Source organism: Amia ocellicauda, chromosome 7 (genome assembly GCF_036373705.1).
Source record: "Amia ocellicauda isolate fAmiCal2 chromosome 7, fAmiCal2.hap1, whole genome shotgun sequence".
In the NCBI taxonomy this organism is placed as follows: Eukaryota; Metazoa; Chordata; class Actinopteri; order Amiiformes; family Amiidae; genus Amia; species Amia ocellicauda.
Window position 1 is genome coordinate 29,072,729 of NC_089856.1, and position 16,399 is coordinate 29,089,127.

The 16,399-nt window shown below is 41.8% G+C and overlaps 1 protein-coding gene across 11 annotated transcripts in view; it reads left to right on the forward strand.

The window, feature by feature from the left end:
• Positions 1-16,399, forward strand: part of LOC136753162 (eukaryotic translation initiation factor 4 gamma 1) — a 47,631-nt gene that overhangs the window by 13,720 nt on the left and 17,512 nt on the right. For 6 of the 11 annotated variants that reach the window (XM_066709037.1, XM_066709041.1, XM_066709036.1 and 3 more), the window contains 5 exons: positions 311-343; positions 1,455-1,475; positions 4,830-5,012; positions 6,669-6,768; positions 13,007-13,134. In XM_066709037.1, the coding sequence (XP_066565134.1) occupies positions 311-343; positions 1,455-1,475; positions 4,830-5,012; positions 6,669-6,768; positions 13,007-13,134 (465 nt within the window). The remainder of the gene's footprint in view (positions 1-310; positions 344-1,454; positions 1,476-4,829; positions 5,013-6,668; positions 6,769-13,006; positions 13,135-16,399) is intronic. The other 5 variants (XM_066709043.1, XM_066709042.1, XM_066709044.1 and 2 more) reach the window with 5 other exon arrangements.

Below are 16,399 nucleotides of genomic sequence, written 5' to 3' on the forward strand. Positions count from 1 at the left end.
TGGATAAGAAAGTAAAATTCCCAGTGTAAACTTGCTTAGGGGATTTACAGTGTCCCTCAAAGCTCACCTGTCACTGTATAAACAGGGCATAGCATCACGCCTGTCCTCTGAATCCCCCTGCTCAGGATGCAATGTTTAATGCGGGTGTATGTGTGTGTATGAAGGTCTTAGCCTCATCTTGCGCTTCAGGCAGCTGTGTGTGCATTTCTGCTGTTTGTGAATAACCAGTGCTTTTTTTAATTTTAACCCTGTGTATTCTGTCTCTCTCCTGTCAGTGTGATTTGACACTCTCTCTTGCTTTCCCCTCTAGTTCGCTGCAGGTCCTCGTGCTTTACACCAGCAGGTACTAACATTACTCTGGTGTGGAGTGGGCTAGGGGGCTCAGAGTCCTTTGAGTTCTTTGTGACTTGGGGGTGGGGGGAATGGGTCATTTAATTGACTGCCATCGGCATGTCTGATTAAACAAAGCATTCTAAATTTAAGTCAAACTAAGCCTGTTTTAAGGTCTGATAGTGTCACCGGTAATTCCAATGGTCTTTCCGCCCACTCGCCCTCATCCACAACCTTTTCATTTCTCGTGTTCAAACCTACAAAACGTCAGTTCCTTCTAACACACCTGGTTGGTTTAGAAGTGTAGATCTTTAAGTAAAAAAATAAATAAAAAAAAAATAGGTGAGCTTGGGAGTGAGTGGGGTGGGGTAATGGATGTTACAGTTCTGTTCCATTATAAGAATGAATTGCATTTACTTTTAGCTTTTGGAAAGATTTGAAGATCAGACCTAATTATCTGCCTTGTTGAAGTCTCTCGCTGTTGTGAATGAAGGCCTCGAGAGAGATGTTAATGGTACAGAGCACACTGCACCTCCTTTATCAGGAGATATTAATAGTAACGGGAGACTCTTAATGAGGGCATGCAGCAGATTGCCCTAATAACAGTGGCACTGACAGGGAGACCAGTATGAGGCTCTGGGTGCTACTGTGAAGAAGGAGGGATCTCCTACTGATAAAATTGCAGCTCCGAAATGGGTGTGCAGTCATTTCTCCATTTAACTGCTCTCCTGCCTTGGCACCTCCATGTACCTTGCTCTTTCAGATCTGAGATGTCAAACCCTTATCTCATCTTGAAAGTGTGGAAGTGGTGCCAGTGATTTGTTTTGTAGCCTACACTGCTAGCATTGTATAAAGAATCACCCTGTTATAAAATGTCCTTAGTTAATGTGTGTATTGTTTCATGTTTTATTTTTTTGAATGTAGAAGTATCATTCATAACTTAAATTCAAACAAATTGGCTCGTGTCAGTCTTGCATGCTGCTTGTTTAATGAGGGCTCTGTGGGGGTGGGGGGGTGCTCTGTGAACATTGCTCTGTGTGTGCTCTCACTGCTGACAGGTAATGCTTTCTCTCCTGCTCTCTTTCCTTTGTCGCTTCCTCTTGTTTGTGTTTGTGCTGCCAAAGGGAGGATTCAGATCCCTGCAGGTAAAGGCCCTTTCCCCCTCTCCTCTCTCAGTGGGGTGGAGAGGAGTGACACTCCCACTCCCCTTCAGTGTACAGCACTAACATGGTCCCCCCTTGGGACAGTCTCTATACCCTCCTATTGTACCTCTTTTCAAAGGGCTCCTTTTACAGCTCATTTTATTAATATATTCAGAAAAGTGTTTGGCTTTATTTGGACACTGTTAGCTCTAGTCCTACTGTAGACTATTTTGTTTTAAGGAATGCATTTATTTTTGTTATACATCAACAATGCATTCAGAATCTTGCTGGCCAGTAGTCCGGTCTTAATTGTTAGTCTTTCTCCAGTGCCTTACCTATGGACATTGTAACGGCCATATCGGACATCAGTTGGTGCGGGTGTCTTGCTTGTTCTGGTAGCTGTGGTCCATACTGTCTGAACAAGATGTGGAATTCCACCAAAATGTTTTCAGCATAGGGTTCAATAGCAAGAATGTCTAACCCCTAGGGCTCCTGCATTGTATTCTGGAAGGATTTGTTATTCACTTGGGTGACACCTCCATCCAAGGTGACATACAGCTCTGGAAAAAATTGAGACCATTGCAAATTTCTTAAATCTGCATGTATGGCAGCCATTCTGTTGAATTCCAATTCTGCTGAATGAGGTACTGATTAGGTGATCACCTGAACGAAATCTTATTTAACGAGGAGAAGTATAAAAAACACTGCTGTGGTCATCACTATCCTCTGGCAATAGGACCAGCTAGATGGCAAAAACAGTGCTAGTAGTACCTCAAAAGTAATTGGAAAAGTAAGTGGCAAAAACCACTCTCCACTGACCAGAATGACTGCCAACTCATTCGAATGTCACTCAACAACCGTAGGATGACATCGTGGCCTACAAAAAGAATGGCAAATGGCAGCTGGGGTGAAATGCACGTCAAGGATGGTTCAAAACAGCTGAAGTCGTGCAAAGCTAGCTAAAAGCCCTTCATCAATGAGAAGCAAAGAGCAAGGCTGAGGTTTGCAAAAGACCATAAGGATTGGACTGTAGAGGACTGGAGTAAGGTAATCTTCTCAGTCCAGTTTTCAGCTTTGCCCAATACTTGGTCGTCCAATGGTTACGGAGACCTGTAGCGGCCTACAAGCCACAGTGTCTCGCACCCACTGTGAAATTTGGTGGAGGATCGGTGGTGTTCTGGGGTGCTTCAGCAAGGCTGGAATCAGGCAGATTTTACTTTGTGAAGGACGCAAACCTCGTACAAGGTTGTCCTTGAAGAAAACTTGCTTCATTCTGCTCTTACAATGTTCCCAAACTCTGAGGATTGGTTTTTCCAGCAGGACAATGCTCCATGCCACACAGCCAGGTCAATCAAGTTGTGGATGGAGGACCACCAGATCAAGACTCTGTCATGGCCAGCCCAATCTCATCTGAACCCCATTGAAAACCTCTTGAATGTGATCAAGAGGAAGATGGATGGTCACAAGCCATCAAACAAAGCTGAGCGGCTTGGATTTTTGTGCCAGGAGTGGCATAGTCTCCCAACATCAATGTCAAAGACTGGTGTAGTTCATGCCAAGATGCATAAAAGCTGTTATTGAAAATCAGGCTTATTCCACCAAATATTGATTTCTGAACTCTTCTTAAGTTAAAACATTAGTATTGTTTAAAAATGAATATGAACTTATTTTCATTGCATTATTCAAGGTCTGACAACACCATCTTTTTTGTAATTTTGACCAGGTGTCATTTTCTGCAAATAAATTGTCTAAATGACCATTTTTATTTGGAATTTGTGAGAAATGTTGTCAGTATTTTATAGAATAAAACTAATGTTAATTTCACCCAAACACATGCCTATAAATAGTAAAACCAGAGAAACTGATAATTTTCCAGTGGTCTCAACTTTTTCCAGAGCTGTATAGTGAATACATTTGTGTTATATAGACAGGAATACTTCCAATCTGTTTGGTGTTTTAAAGCAATCTTTTGTTTAGTAAATACATCAGATCTGGAATGAACTGGTTAGTTTTAAATCCAATCCACATCATGAGTTCGGTGAGGTTTGTGGTTGTATGTGGAAACTGAACATCTCCTGGTCTTCCAGAACTGTAGTTGTAGCAGTTGCAGCTGGTGTATGGGAACTGGTCTGTGGGCAGTGTTGATTTTTCCCCCACAAGGAGAGTTACCCCTCTCTTTCAGCCGAGTCTAGAGTGGCTACTGTTCCCGAGAGCTCCCTTGCCCCAGCCGCTCCTTTTGCATTTATTTCTGAACCATCTGCCTGACCTCTGGTTCATGTTACTGCATCTACTACTGCAACACTGCTCGTTGCCTACTGGTTTGAGAAGGGGGTGGCGGGGGGGTTAGTCCCAGTCCTTAATGAAAGGGGAGCTCTATGCCAATATCTGGTTGCAGGTCTTGAAGGCAGTGAAATACATGAACACACTTTGAATGCGTTGGCCATTTCCTGTGCAGCAGCAGACTGGATGTATACTTTAAAGGCATTTTATATATATATATAATAATAAAAAAACTCAGATAGTTAAGTGTAAAGAACATGGTACAATCTACTTCATAGATAAATGATAGAATTATAGCTTAAGATCCTTAATCTGTGTAGCTTTCAACAAGAGTGTGGGAAATAGAAACTTCTGTATACTTCAGCAGGAGCTGGGAACTTTAGCAGGATTTTGCATAATTTTATTTAATTACATGTTCTTGTCTGCTCAAAGTTTCTAAGTCTCAAAAGCAGTCCCCAAACCCCCTCTGTTTGTAATGGTTGAGAGCTTTGAATGCCTACTGCAGGCTTTGAAATGGAGGAATTTGCCTTCAGGTGGTATTGGTTTGTTACCCTCACCCAAGGATTCCATCTTAAGTTGAAAGGAAGTGGCAGCAGGGGAGTATTCTTATTCCAGTGCAAATGTGCTGGACAGCATGCAAATCCTGTAGCACAAAACTGAGGCTAATGTATGGATTATGATTCAGTAATACACAATAGTAATGCGCTTGTGGTATACCAAACAGTCAACAGGCAAGTGTTTTCCTTTCCCCGAGGGTTACACTACTGGATGTTAGATAATTCCCCCTTAATCGTTTTTTGGAACAAATCTTGGATGCATTTAATAAATGTATTCAAAGTCATGGAGGGCTGCTGGGTTTTCATTTTAATTTCAAATAATTTACTAATGTAATTACTTCCAGTTGTCAAATTCCTAAAGAGATTAAGGGTAATCCAGGACTGTGGCTGTCGGGTACCAGGGCTGGCTTAAAAAATGATCTCAAATGAGTCCTTGTTCAGTTCTCCACTATGAGATATCTACTGATCAAACTTGCTGTCTAACTCTTTGCTCTCCACCACTCCCTCTCCTCCCCTCCAGCCGTACTACACTAACCGGCCTACTCTGACCAGCAATGCGCCCCGTGTCCAGCCCAGCAGCGCCCCGCGGCCTGTGACCACCACACACGTATACCCGCCTGCCTCACAGATGATGATGATCCCCCCGCAGCAGCTGCCCTTCCCCAGCTCACAGGCGCCGGCCTACTTCATCCAGTCAGGACAGGTAAGACTCACACACAGCAGTCAGCTCTGCTCCAGGACCTGCCCTGTGTCTGCCTGGGTACTCACCTGGAAGTGAACCAGTTATCTGAAGTGGAGGTCTTGTTGTTTTTCACATTTAATACAAAACATATACAAATGGATGTAATTGGGTACCTATGATTTTAAATGGAAAAACAATTGGAATAAAGTGTTTTAAGGAATATCAGGATTATGTAAATATATCCGTTGGAAAACCCATCAGACGGGTTCTCTAGGACCTTCCTTGGCACTGGTGAAGAATGAAATCTTTTATTAGATAGGGAGTCAAAATAACTGGTCATACTATTAAAAACAATATACTTAATGAAAGGGCAAAGAATTGGAGGAAGTCGTAGAGGAATCCTTACATTATATAGACATACCTAATGTCAGTAAGTGGGCATTTGAACAGAAATTACTTCATATTAATACTTATATTATGTAGCCTATATTTGATATGGTCTACCACTGAAATCTCAAGAGAATATAATGAAACGTACGTTATAATCTGCAACTGCTTAGCCGTATATGTAATGAATGAAAATTATAAACATAATTGCCTATGGGAGTTGTTGGTGTGCTCTGCACTAAAGGGTGAATCCGTTTGGCAGATAGTGAACACAATATTCCTTATTATAATCAGGGCTGTGTTTTATCAATTCCAAAGGGAATATGGGTAAAATGTTCTATTCGAGGTGCATTCAAAATGTGAAATTGAAATATTTTCTTTAATTTCATACTCTTAAAATCAGATGCCTCTGCACGGAGACAATATTTTACATAAACAAAATTGTCTCCTAAAATTTAAATACTCTCAGTGTAGTGTCCTGCTCCTCCGTTATACTACAACCTGTTTTGGAGCTTTTTATTTCTCCGATAGAGCTTTCGCACTTCAGTTTTTAATTTCAGAAGTTAAAACTTGGAAAATGAAATTGCACACTACATAGTGAATATTTTAGAGAATTAAACAAATGTAAAACAATTTTTTAATTATAAAATGGAAAATTGAATGACTGATTTTATAATTTTGGAAAGTTCAAGAAGTTTAAGCAGTCCCCCTTTGCTTCACTCTATTTGTGATATTTGTTATATTCCCACACCAAACAAAATGTATAGAGCTGTACTTAAACACATTCCTTTTCTGCTGAGTCTAGCTCCACTTCAATGGCGTTTTAAAACAATAGGCTGTGCCCCAGTGCAGGGCAGTCCAGGGTTTTCTTTATTGTCTGGTGGTTCACCACACATGGAGGAGAGCCCTGCTGTAGACAGGAACAGACTTTTATTCTGAGAAGGGACCCCGTGCTGCACAGAAACTCCTGTACCCCCTGTTCCAAAGAGATGAGCTGCAGTGCAGTCAAAGACCACTCCCAACTCTAATACTGTAAAGATGTCTCGGAAAGCAAGGAGACATGTTTTTTGTTGTTTTTTTGTATCTGATTCTTTGTTTCTTAGGAGAGTTAAAGGTTTCCAGTTGTATCTTCCCTTAGCCTTTGCAAATGATTGTTTATTTACATGCCCTTTTGTATTTCTGTTTCATAGAATTTAATGCTGAACAAAAGAATAAAAAACTAAATAAAAGCTAAACCTTTAAGTTGGTTAAGAGTGCAAACTCAGGGAGTCTTTTACTCTCCCCTCACAGTACCGATCGCCCTACGTGGCTACGACGCAGCCCTACCCCGTGCCCACAGGGACGCCCGCCTTCTACCCTGGATCCAGCCCTGCAGATTATGGTACTTATGGTAAGAGGCTCAGTTCGGGCCTCGTCTTCAGATCAAATCCCAACCTTTGGGGCTCAGAACTGTGTGCCTGGCATTCTCGGGCCTAGATTGTGCAAAGCCTGCCACACTGAATTCACTTCATTTGAGAATGAGGACATCAAATTTGTGATTTTGCAGGTTCCCAAAGAGATCTTGAAACAGTCAATAAATCCTGACCTAAAATATTTTCTCCATTATTTGACAGGTTCATTGTGTAACTTGCTTATGTGTGTGTGGGTTAACGTAGTCTGGTGGTGAATAACTTCTGAAAATAGCCCAGAAACTGTGCAGAGGCAGATGACATTAACAAAATTTTCTGGCCTTAGTCACACAATGGATCCAGGCTGTCCTGAATCTGTTTTTCTCTGCTAAACTGAAGCCCATGCAGAACCCACTGTTTATAGTCCATGTCTCATTAAAGTAAAGTGTGCTTTTCTAGATTTGGCTATGCATATGAAACACTTGACAAACATTTCAAACCGAAAGCAGTACCTGCGCACTTCTCTTTTAAAGCTAAAAGTGCAATTGTGCTGGAAAGCCTGATCCACTGTTCTGAGCCCCTGGTTTAATTTCTATTAATTGTTTGCTGCAGTCTCTCTCTCCAGCTATGCGAACGGATACGTTATCATGACATCAGTTACGCAAGATCTCTGATCATACAATTACTAATGTAGAGAAAACACATGGGGTGCAAATTTCAACATATGACTGAATTGTATGGTCACACCCTGCTCAGTGAGTTCTCGGGAAATATTCCACCCCAGTTTCCACCACTAAAAGGAAGCCATCGCGACTTGATATCTCTATTCTGTTGACAAGTATTCAGGTGCTCTGTGCATTAGAAGGGGGTGGAGTCCCATGTTACATGTGAACAGCAAGACTCATATTTGTTGCAAGACTGTAAATGATTGTACATGTTCTTAAAGTTGGGTTCTTCCTAGTTGATGTGGGAAGCGAGTTTGGGAATAGCCTGTGGTCATCACACGATATTCTAAGAATTCAAGCAGGTTAGGGTAATGCATCCAGTCCTATTGAGACACTAGCAGAACGGTGCGTTTCACTAGAACATTGTTTAATGGTATTTGTCACATGGTTATTCTTTTCAGTCACTGAGTATGCATTGTAATTGTTTTCGAAAATGGAACAGTTGTCGATTTCCACTCCATTGAAAGGGGACGAGTAAATTTATGATCACGATTTGCAGTTATCTTTTCACTTGAGCTGTGTGTGTCATTGTCCTCGTGGTAAAACCAAGTTCAGTTATTAATGAGACTTGGTTCATTTCCATTAAAGGCACTGTAAAACGAAATGCTTCTGCCTGAAAAGAAAAAAGGGGAAAAAAATATTAATGCCAGTTTGAAAAGCTGGAACTGATCGCTGTCATGTGAGCCCTGGAGAGTACAGTTCTTGGAAGTGTGCTAGGGGGTGTGAACAGTTCGATTAGGGCTGTCTGGGGCTGGTCTTGAAGGAGTCTTCCCTCCCTCTCTTTCGGTGTGCATCACTGTTACAGTCCTATATGCTTGTGCTACTGGGGTAGATGTGGTGGGGGGCAAGTTCAGGAAGGCACAATTGCCCTAGTCTTATGGAGAAACTCTGTTCAGGCAGTCTCCTCTGTGAGTTAAAGGTGCTGCTTTGTTCATAGGTTGTTTTAACTTTACTGTACTTCGTACTTTGTGCAAGGGTAGGAGTCTGTGTGTGGTTATTGAACAGGGTTAATTCAGATGAGCTGTAAGTGAAGGTACCCTGACATGATCTGTTATCGGTTTGCCTTTTTTATTTTTTTCCCTTCTGGAATGGTATGCATTTTAACATTTAATCCTTCCCAATATATGTAAAAAAAAAATCTTAAGTCAGCCATTTTGTTAAATCCTTGTGATGACTTTATAAGGCCAAATATTATGCAATGGCCGTGTCAGCCTGGATCTGTGCGCTCTCAGTCGAGACGGGCTTGCTGTATCGCTCCTGCTAATATCAGGGCAGACGCTCAATGGCTTCTCGCTGCCAGTGTCTGGGCAGTTACTCAGATTTATAACTCCAGCCACATGTTTAATTGCATTCCACTTCTCTTCAGCAGCATAATTGGTGATTTTTCATCCCAGTTTAGTTAGAATTTGTCTTTTCTTCCTCACTTCAGAATTGCATGTGTTAACTGTGCCTCCATATTGTGCTGGTAATGCCATGGCATTATTGAAAAATATGAAGTCAACAGGTGGCAGTAGGGTTCTAGTCTTGTGTTCATCCCCAGGGTTCAGCGATACCCATGTCTGATGATGACTCATGCAGCGTAGGATTTTAGGTTTTATTTTCTTTTAGTTGGAAGCAGTGGGTTGTCTGACTAGGCTTTTAAACTATTTTTCTCGCCTTTGCGGAGTTGCTATTAATCTTTTTTGGGGGCTTTTAATTCCTCTGCACCTTTTAATGCCTAAATTGAATCCCTTTTAGACACCATGCATGCACATTTGCAAACGGTTCCTAACCTTTAAACTCCAAGTACCTCGAGATCCACATGAAATCTACAGTACGATGGCTCCCTAGGACCAGGAGTGTGTGACACAACCATAGAGAAACTTGATGTGCTCGGAGCAGTGTGAGAGGACAATGGTGTTGGTGCCTTGTTCTCCCTTGTCATGGCCAGATGTTACGTTGTGGCCTGGAATTTCACACAGGGTAGCTCTGTGTTGGCCAGTGAGGATAGTGGGGCAGGAGGCACTGAGGTCCCTCCATTCACACCCAGCTTCTAGTCCCTGTACTGCACTGGGCCGTGTTGTCTTTTTTTTTTTTTTTTTGTAGGACATGAATAACAGATGATAACAATACTTCTGCACAGCCAGGCTTTTTGCAGAATGTGGAGATGGGTTGGGGGGACCCATTACATGCTATCATACTTGCTCATTTATTCAATCTAAAGTGTTTAATGAGAGAGAGAGATGCCTCAGGTCCTCATGTGAGTGATGCAGGGAATCACAGAAGATGCTTGTTTTCTTGAGCAGGAGTTTTAAGCTAATTTACATCTGGAATGTAGTCTGGTGTAGCTACTGACTTGGAACAGCTGCTATGGCACATTACTATGCTACTTTGAAGGCATGGTTAGACTCCTTATGTGCACCATTTCAGTTTTGTTAATGGAAATTCAGCAGGGTCTATTCAGATTGCGAGAACAGATTTTTATGCAAAAATGGGACGTGGAGTTATCTAATTTGACTTTGTTTCATTAGACCAAAAAAGCTGAGCCCCATACAAGCACCCCACGGTGTCTATCTCAGGGATGAGCTGCTTGTTTGTAGTCTATATTTTCTTGCTGTGTTTTGTAAGTACTGACCATTATGTTGGCTGTCACACGGTCACAAAGGCTAGACATTATGGCTTCAGTGGTCTACTGTACCCTTCCTCCTTTTGGCTTGTTACTTCAGATAGTTTTAATTTTAGTTTTATTCCCCTAACTGTTGGGGAGGAGGCAATGAGGAGGGTGGATCTTGTGTCAATGAGTTGCTGTAATTAGATGCATCCTTTAATGAATTCAACAGTTGGTAATAGATCTGAAAGCCCCCAGCATAGGAGGGCTTGACTTTGTTAGGCAACTCTGTACAGCCAGCTCATTTATTGCATTATTTCAGAAACCAGGTATGATTGCGTTGTCTGTTGCTTAAGCTGGTTTGCAAGGAACCATAATGACTGTAACAATGGTGTTGCAAGTCAGTGCACACCTCTGCCACTTCCCATGGATGTCTCTAAAGGATTGGGAATGAGAAAATAAACTTCTGTTCCTGTTTAAGCATGGTGCACACCACTTTAGATCGCTTCTAGCTTCCTCAGTTCAGGCCATTAGGCTTGGGAAGTGAGTGGTGAATTTTGAACTACATTTGCAAAAATCTCCCTTGGAAAATAATCCACAGAGCAGCTCACACCATGCAAACATCCCTGTGATAGAAGCAGGAGACATTGTGGAATGTGGTGTGGGTTGCTCATGGGTCATTTGCAAAGGGAGTTAAAATATTTTTGAAATACTAAAGCCTGCAGTAGAAAAATCAGGATATGAAACCGGAAGGAAACCCTTTGTGGAGGTTCACTTTAGTTCACTTTGATGTAAATTAGTTTAGTGTACAGCCCTGTCATTCAAAAGAACCCAGCAACATTTTGCATCAGTTTTTGTTTAACCCTGTGCTTAGTTAATGATTGACTGGATAATTTAATATACTGCCTCTAGGTGGCAGTAGAGGATGTATATATTTTTTTAGTTTCTGGATTCCATTGAAAAGTAGCTGGAACACTGACCACAGATTGTTGCGACAGAGAAACAATCCAGCAACCATAGATCTGGCATCTACACATCTTTTACCATGCATAGATTTTTTTTTACTGCATTTAGAAATTACAATTAGATGGATAGTTCTCCATTATTCTCTTGCATTTTGGTCTGATGCTTTTTAAACCTACAAAAGGTGGCCAAAATGTTTTGTGCAATCCCTATTTTGTGCAGTAGGTTCAAGCTATGTGTCCAAGACTGGGGAAAAGGACAGGACTTCCCATTTCACAAATAAAATCTAGTTCAACATTTAAGAGTTGAAGGCCAGTGACGTGCTGGATATATTGTCCATGTTCCTTTGGGACACTATTGAATCTACTGCTTTCGTGCTTCATTGGTCCAAGTTGTCCAAGAGCCTGTAGCTCAGAAAGCCTGACAATTGTTTGCAGATGCAGTACAATGCGAATTGGGTTTATTTTTCTGTGCCAGTTGGAAATCTGTTATCTGTGGTAGTTCTATCACTTAAAATGTGTGCGCACACACTAAAACAATGAAGGGTTAATGAAAAGCTTTAGTTTTTGGAGGGCTGTGGTCTCTCAAGATGACTGTAGAAAGTGACGTGGCCTGGCTGCTCCATTGTGGTGTGATGAAGGCTCCAGCTCTGTCTGGGCAGCTGGTCCCTACTCCCTTAGTAATGTCAGAGTTCTGATCAAAGCCTGTGGATCATTTTGATGGCTGAGGGAGACTTCCAAAAGTTTAACTGCCATTTTATATCTGTGCCTCTCTCTCTCCCGCACGCTTGCTCGCTCACTCGCTCTGCTTGTGTACACGATGTGGCTTATGACTATATTTAGTCTGTGCTCTTCCAAGTCAACAATGCAGACACAGTAATGTGAGTCAGAGCTGAAATGCATTTCTCAGCAGCCATTGCGGAGAGAGTGTGAGGGAGAGGGAAGAGAAGCAAAGCGAGGAGGAGAAAAAAAAAAAAAGGGGGGTGAATCGGCAGGAAATGGAATGATCCACCTCCTTCACCACGAGGGAAGGTAAGAGGATTAGAAGTTGGCAGGATGCTGGGCTTGATTTTTATTTATTTTTTCCAAACCTGAAATTTTTATTTTTATCATCACCTCTCCACCACCAGTCTGTGCAAGCTGAGAGCGCTAGTTTAGGCTGAGAGTCAAAGTCAGTCTGTCTGTTTGTCTGCCTGTGCTGGTGGCATTGCAAAGTTCAGTAGTGCTTGGCTTGGGCAGTGGAAGATGATACCTTGGGAATTGTGGCATTGCTTTGGCATTTTTAATTTCTTCCTTCCCTCCTACCTACATTTTTCCTCCTGTGCCTCCCTGTGTCATGTCTTCTGTCATCGGAGTAGTTTGATATTGTATTAGTTTTGGTTATTGAGAGTCCTCTTAAACTTGTATGCTTGTGATCTAGATCTGTCCTTCCCCCGGAGACCTACCACTGAGCAGAATAGGCAAAGGGGGATAAGGCAACAGTGAGTGTCACGGTCATGTTTCCAATACCTACGGTTAAAATAGCGTAGATTTAGAAATCGCTCCCGCCTCAGTCGCCCAATATAAATGTCTTCAAATAGTACTGAAATGCTCAATTGCCAAAACATCAATCTTTCAAAAGGTCTTCCAGCCTTCCAGAACATTTTGCTGACCTACCTTCTGTGGTAAACAATGCTTAGACCAAGTCTTTTGAGGGTCATTTATCTGCTCAGCTTTTGGTTACTTAATTGAACTTCTATTCTAAACATTTTTAATTTCTGGTAAAATTTTGGTTCTAAGTATTTTGGTTGGGACCAGGACTGAAATCGCTCCAATATCCATGCAGTTAATGCACTGGTTATGCCATGCTCCATGTCTTCCATCTCTGCAGTGGGATGGATTGGAAAACGTTGTATTTGTGTTTAACTTATCTGTGTAGCCCTGCATTTTCTTCCCTGTCCTCATGGTCCTTTTTTGTCCTCTGCAGCTGGAGCATATTACCCAGCCCAAGGTGTGCCGCAGTACCCCCCCAGCGTGCCAGCTGCGCCCGTTATGATGAACCCGGGGCAGCAAATCCCTCCGAAACGGGAGCGCAAGCAGGTACTGCAGTCAAAGGTCTGGCTACTGTTTCTCCTGGGTTTGTACACTGCTACCCTGTGGGCACTGCCTGTTGCTGCAGGGCTGGCAGTGGGGATTGGGATGGGGGGGGGGTGAGGGGCAGGCAAGCTTGGCTCTTTCGTTCCATCACATTTTGTTGAAATTCTTAGTGATCAGCTGGAGGGTTGATAAGGTCAATTAAGTAAGCTACGAGGTGGATTGAAGTTCATGCATTGGCATGGTCTAGAAGAGTCAAGGTTGCCTCCCCATAGGAGGGGTTAAACGGCCATGGGAATCTAACCCATTTTTAATTAAATGGCCTTCAGAGTCTTGCAACTTGGAAAAATCTGTGTTTAAGAAGTTGTGATGTATTTGAGCAGATCAAACTGTTGTTGCTGTTGATGTAAACTTGATGTATGTATTAGCATATTTGCTAGTGACTTATGGGTTCTACCCAATTAAAGCCCAGCAACAAGTACTTGGTTATAGTGTGTAATAGACCCGTTTTCAATCAATCAATTATTTCTGTAGGTAGGGGGGGAATCATTGTGTAAAGGTTCCTGCTTTGAGCTGCTCTTAGAAAAGTAGTGCATTGACACTGTAGCTTAATGTTTCCTTCATGCTGTTGGTAGCAGTGGAAAAGTCTTTTTTTAAACTGTCATCATGAAATTACTTTTTAAAAGCATCTTGGTGTGATTTGTTTTCAGTCTGCTTTATCTTCCCTCTGCTCCCCTTCTAAGGCAGCTGGTCTTTCTGTGTGAACTGGGAGAATCCGCCACAGTCCATACACCTTCACTTGCATATACATCTTTGCCTGTTCCTCACTTTTCCCAGTGCAGCAGCATTATCCATGTGAATAACTGCTTCCTTCATCACTTTTCAGGATCACCAGAATGCTTTTTTCTTTTTCATGTTTTTTTTTTTTTTTCCAAATTGGGAATGTTCTCCTTTACAATGTGTAACCTGGTATTGTTCATCTCAAATCATCCCTATCCCATCAGCTCTCATCCTCGGTCTACTTATCTAGTATTGCACTGTATTATTGCTCTTATATTTTGTAAGTCGCCCTGGTCGTCTGATAATAAATAAATTAGTGTCCCTTGTAAAAAAAACAATTTCCTATCCCTGGCTTCTACTTTCTCCTACATTTATGGTCTACCTTGTGTAAATTAAAGTGATCTATTTGTCTATGCTTTAAATAGACTGGTATTAAATTGTTACCAATAACTTTGTGTAAAAAAAAAAAAAAAAAAAAAAAAAAAAACTGGTGCCCAAGGCTTTTGGCTCTTTTGGACAAGTATAATTCTCATGGTATTCAGCTGATTTAATTTAATACCAGCTGGTTGGTTTTCCTCAAATACTGTAGTTTCTTAGTCCCGGTCTCCATACCTTAAAGCTTAAATGCTGGGAATGCAGTGCATGGTGTATGTTGCATACTGTTGCTTAATTGGTCATATCGATGTGAAACCATATTAGAAACTTTATATGCTGTTGTGGTTTTTGAAGTTCTGGGTATGGTGCTCTTAGTCACAGTATATTCCTCATTTTCGTATTTGACATTTACACTTCTGGTGCAGTCAATTTGTTCCCCTCAGATTTGCAGTCTTTTTTTCCTGTTTTGCAGAAGTGACTGTTTGTGAAAGAGCTCCCTGTCTTAGTCTTTTCAATCTCAAGTCATTTTTGGCAGGTTGTCCAAATTTAGCAATAGTTTTTCAGACCGTAATGTTAGTTCTGCCCTGGAGCGGCAACATTTCTTGTGGACTTTGGATGCCAAAATAGAGCTTTTTTTTTTTTTTTTTTTTTTCCTGTTGCGAGATCTTGTTTTGCATTTTGCAGTGGAGATAGTTTGCACTAAATGGTTCTTCAGTTTCTTTGTGTACTTAGGACGTAATCCTTGAATAAGATCGGTGCTGTGACAGAGAAATGGAAAATGCAAGTCAGGCAGTGGAAGTTGTACAGCAGTCTGAGGAATGAGTCATCCTGTTCGAAGAAAGAGAAGGCCTGCGTTTCTTCTCGTAGTGAGGAGGAGGAAGGGAAAGAAGCAAGCCGAGAGGGAAGCAAGGCAATAAGCCATCCCAATTGTGAATTTTGTAAACTTTGAGTGAAGTGTTATTTTCTTCCTGGGGAAGGTGGCTCTCCTCTTGTGGTCGAGGTGATCTGTGTTTTTGTGAGTATCAGCTGGTAAAATAAAATGGTTGGCTCCCCCCCTCCCCCCTCTCTCCCTTCTTTTTGGCCGTTTAGTATTGGCAGTCGGCCAGTCAAATGTGGGAGTGAAGGCCATGTCAGCACAGCCAGTTTTTTCTCCACGTGGCTCTATGCTCTGGCTGGCTCTATCCATGCGCTAAGAGCTGCTGTGATCCCGGAAGCACAAGCTCGCGCACACCAGGGCTCTGACACATCCTCTCTGGTAGGACTCGTATGCCTCTTTATAATGCAGGGAAAATAGGAAGCAGGAATCTCTGCTTACTTGGCTAGAAAGACGCCCTTTCTCGGTAATTGCATCCCTGTTTGTTTTGTTTCAAGTGAACGTTGTGAAAACTGCTTCTCTTTGCAGACATGTGGGTTGTGCAGTGTCTGTGGGAGGGATGCTGTGTAGTCCGTGGGTGTTTATCAGAAAGGGGCACCACTACCAGTTTGTCCAAGGCTTTTTTGAAGCTTGTTCTGCTGTGCTTTTAAATGGTGTTGGATTCAGTTGTTGAGCAATGCCCAGGCTTAACTTTTGTTGTTCTTGGAGAACTTTTTTGTAATAGTTTGTAAGTGTGGGCAGTACACTAATTAGTTGCAGGTCTTACAGCCCTTGTGGGGGCTGTTCCCATTTTATTTAATTTTGGAAGAATTGCTTAAAGTTGTGGTGGTTTCAGCAATGTCATTTTTATTGGCTGCCTGCTTTTGATTGTTAAACCATCTGTTTCTGGTTATTGTATGCTTATCTTAAACATTTAGTGTTTTTTGGATTTGTAGAACAGCTTTCATCTATTAATCTTCAAAGGGTCTGTGAACTGTGTAAAGTAGTATCGCTATCCGCAATAGTGACCAGACTGCCTTGTGATTGGAGTATGTCGCAGTCCACCTCCCGTTAGTGAGAAGAGGGGTCGGTTCATCAGATTTCCTGTTTCACTAACAAAGTTTTTTTTTTTTTTTTTTTAAATACTTTTCTAACCTTATCTCTGAACATAAGTTTTAATCTTGATTTTGTAAGAGGTGTGTGTATATGCACACAATCTATATACACAGTGCCTGTAGAGAGTCTACACCCCATTGAACATTTTGCACGTTTTGCCGT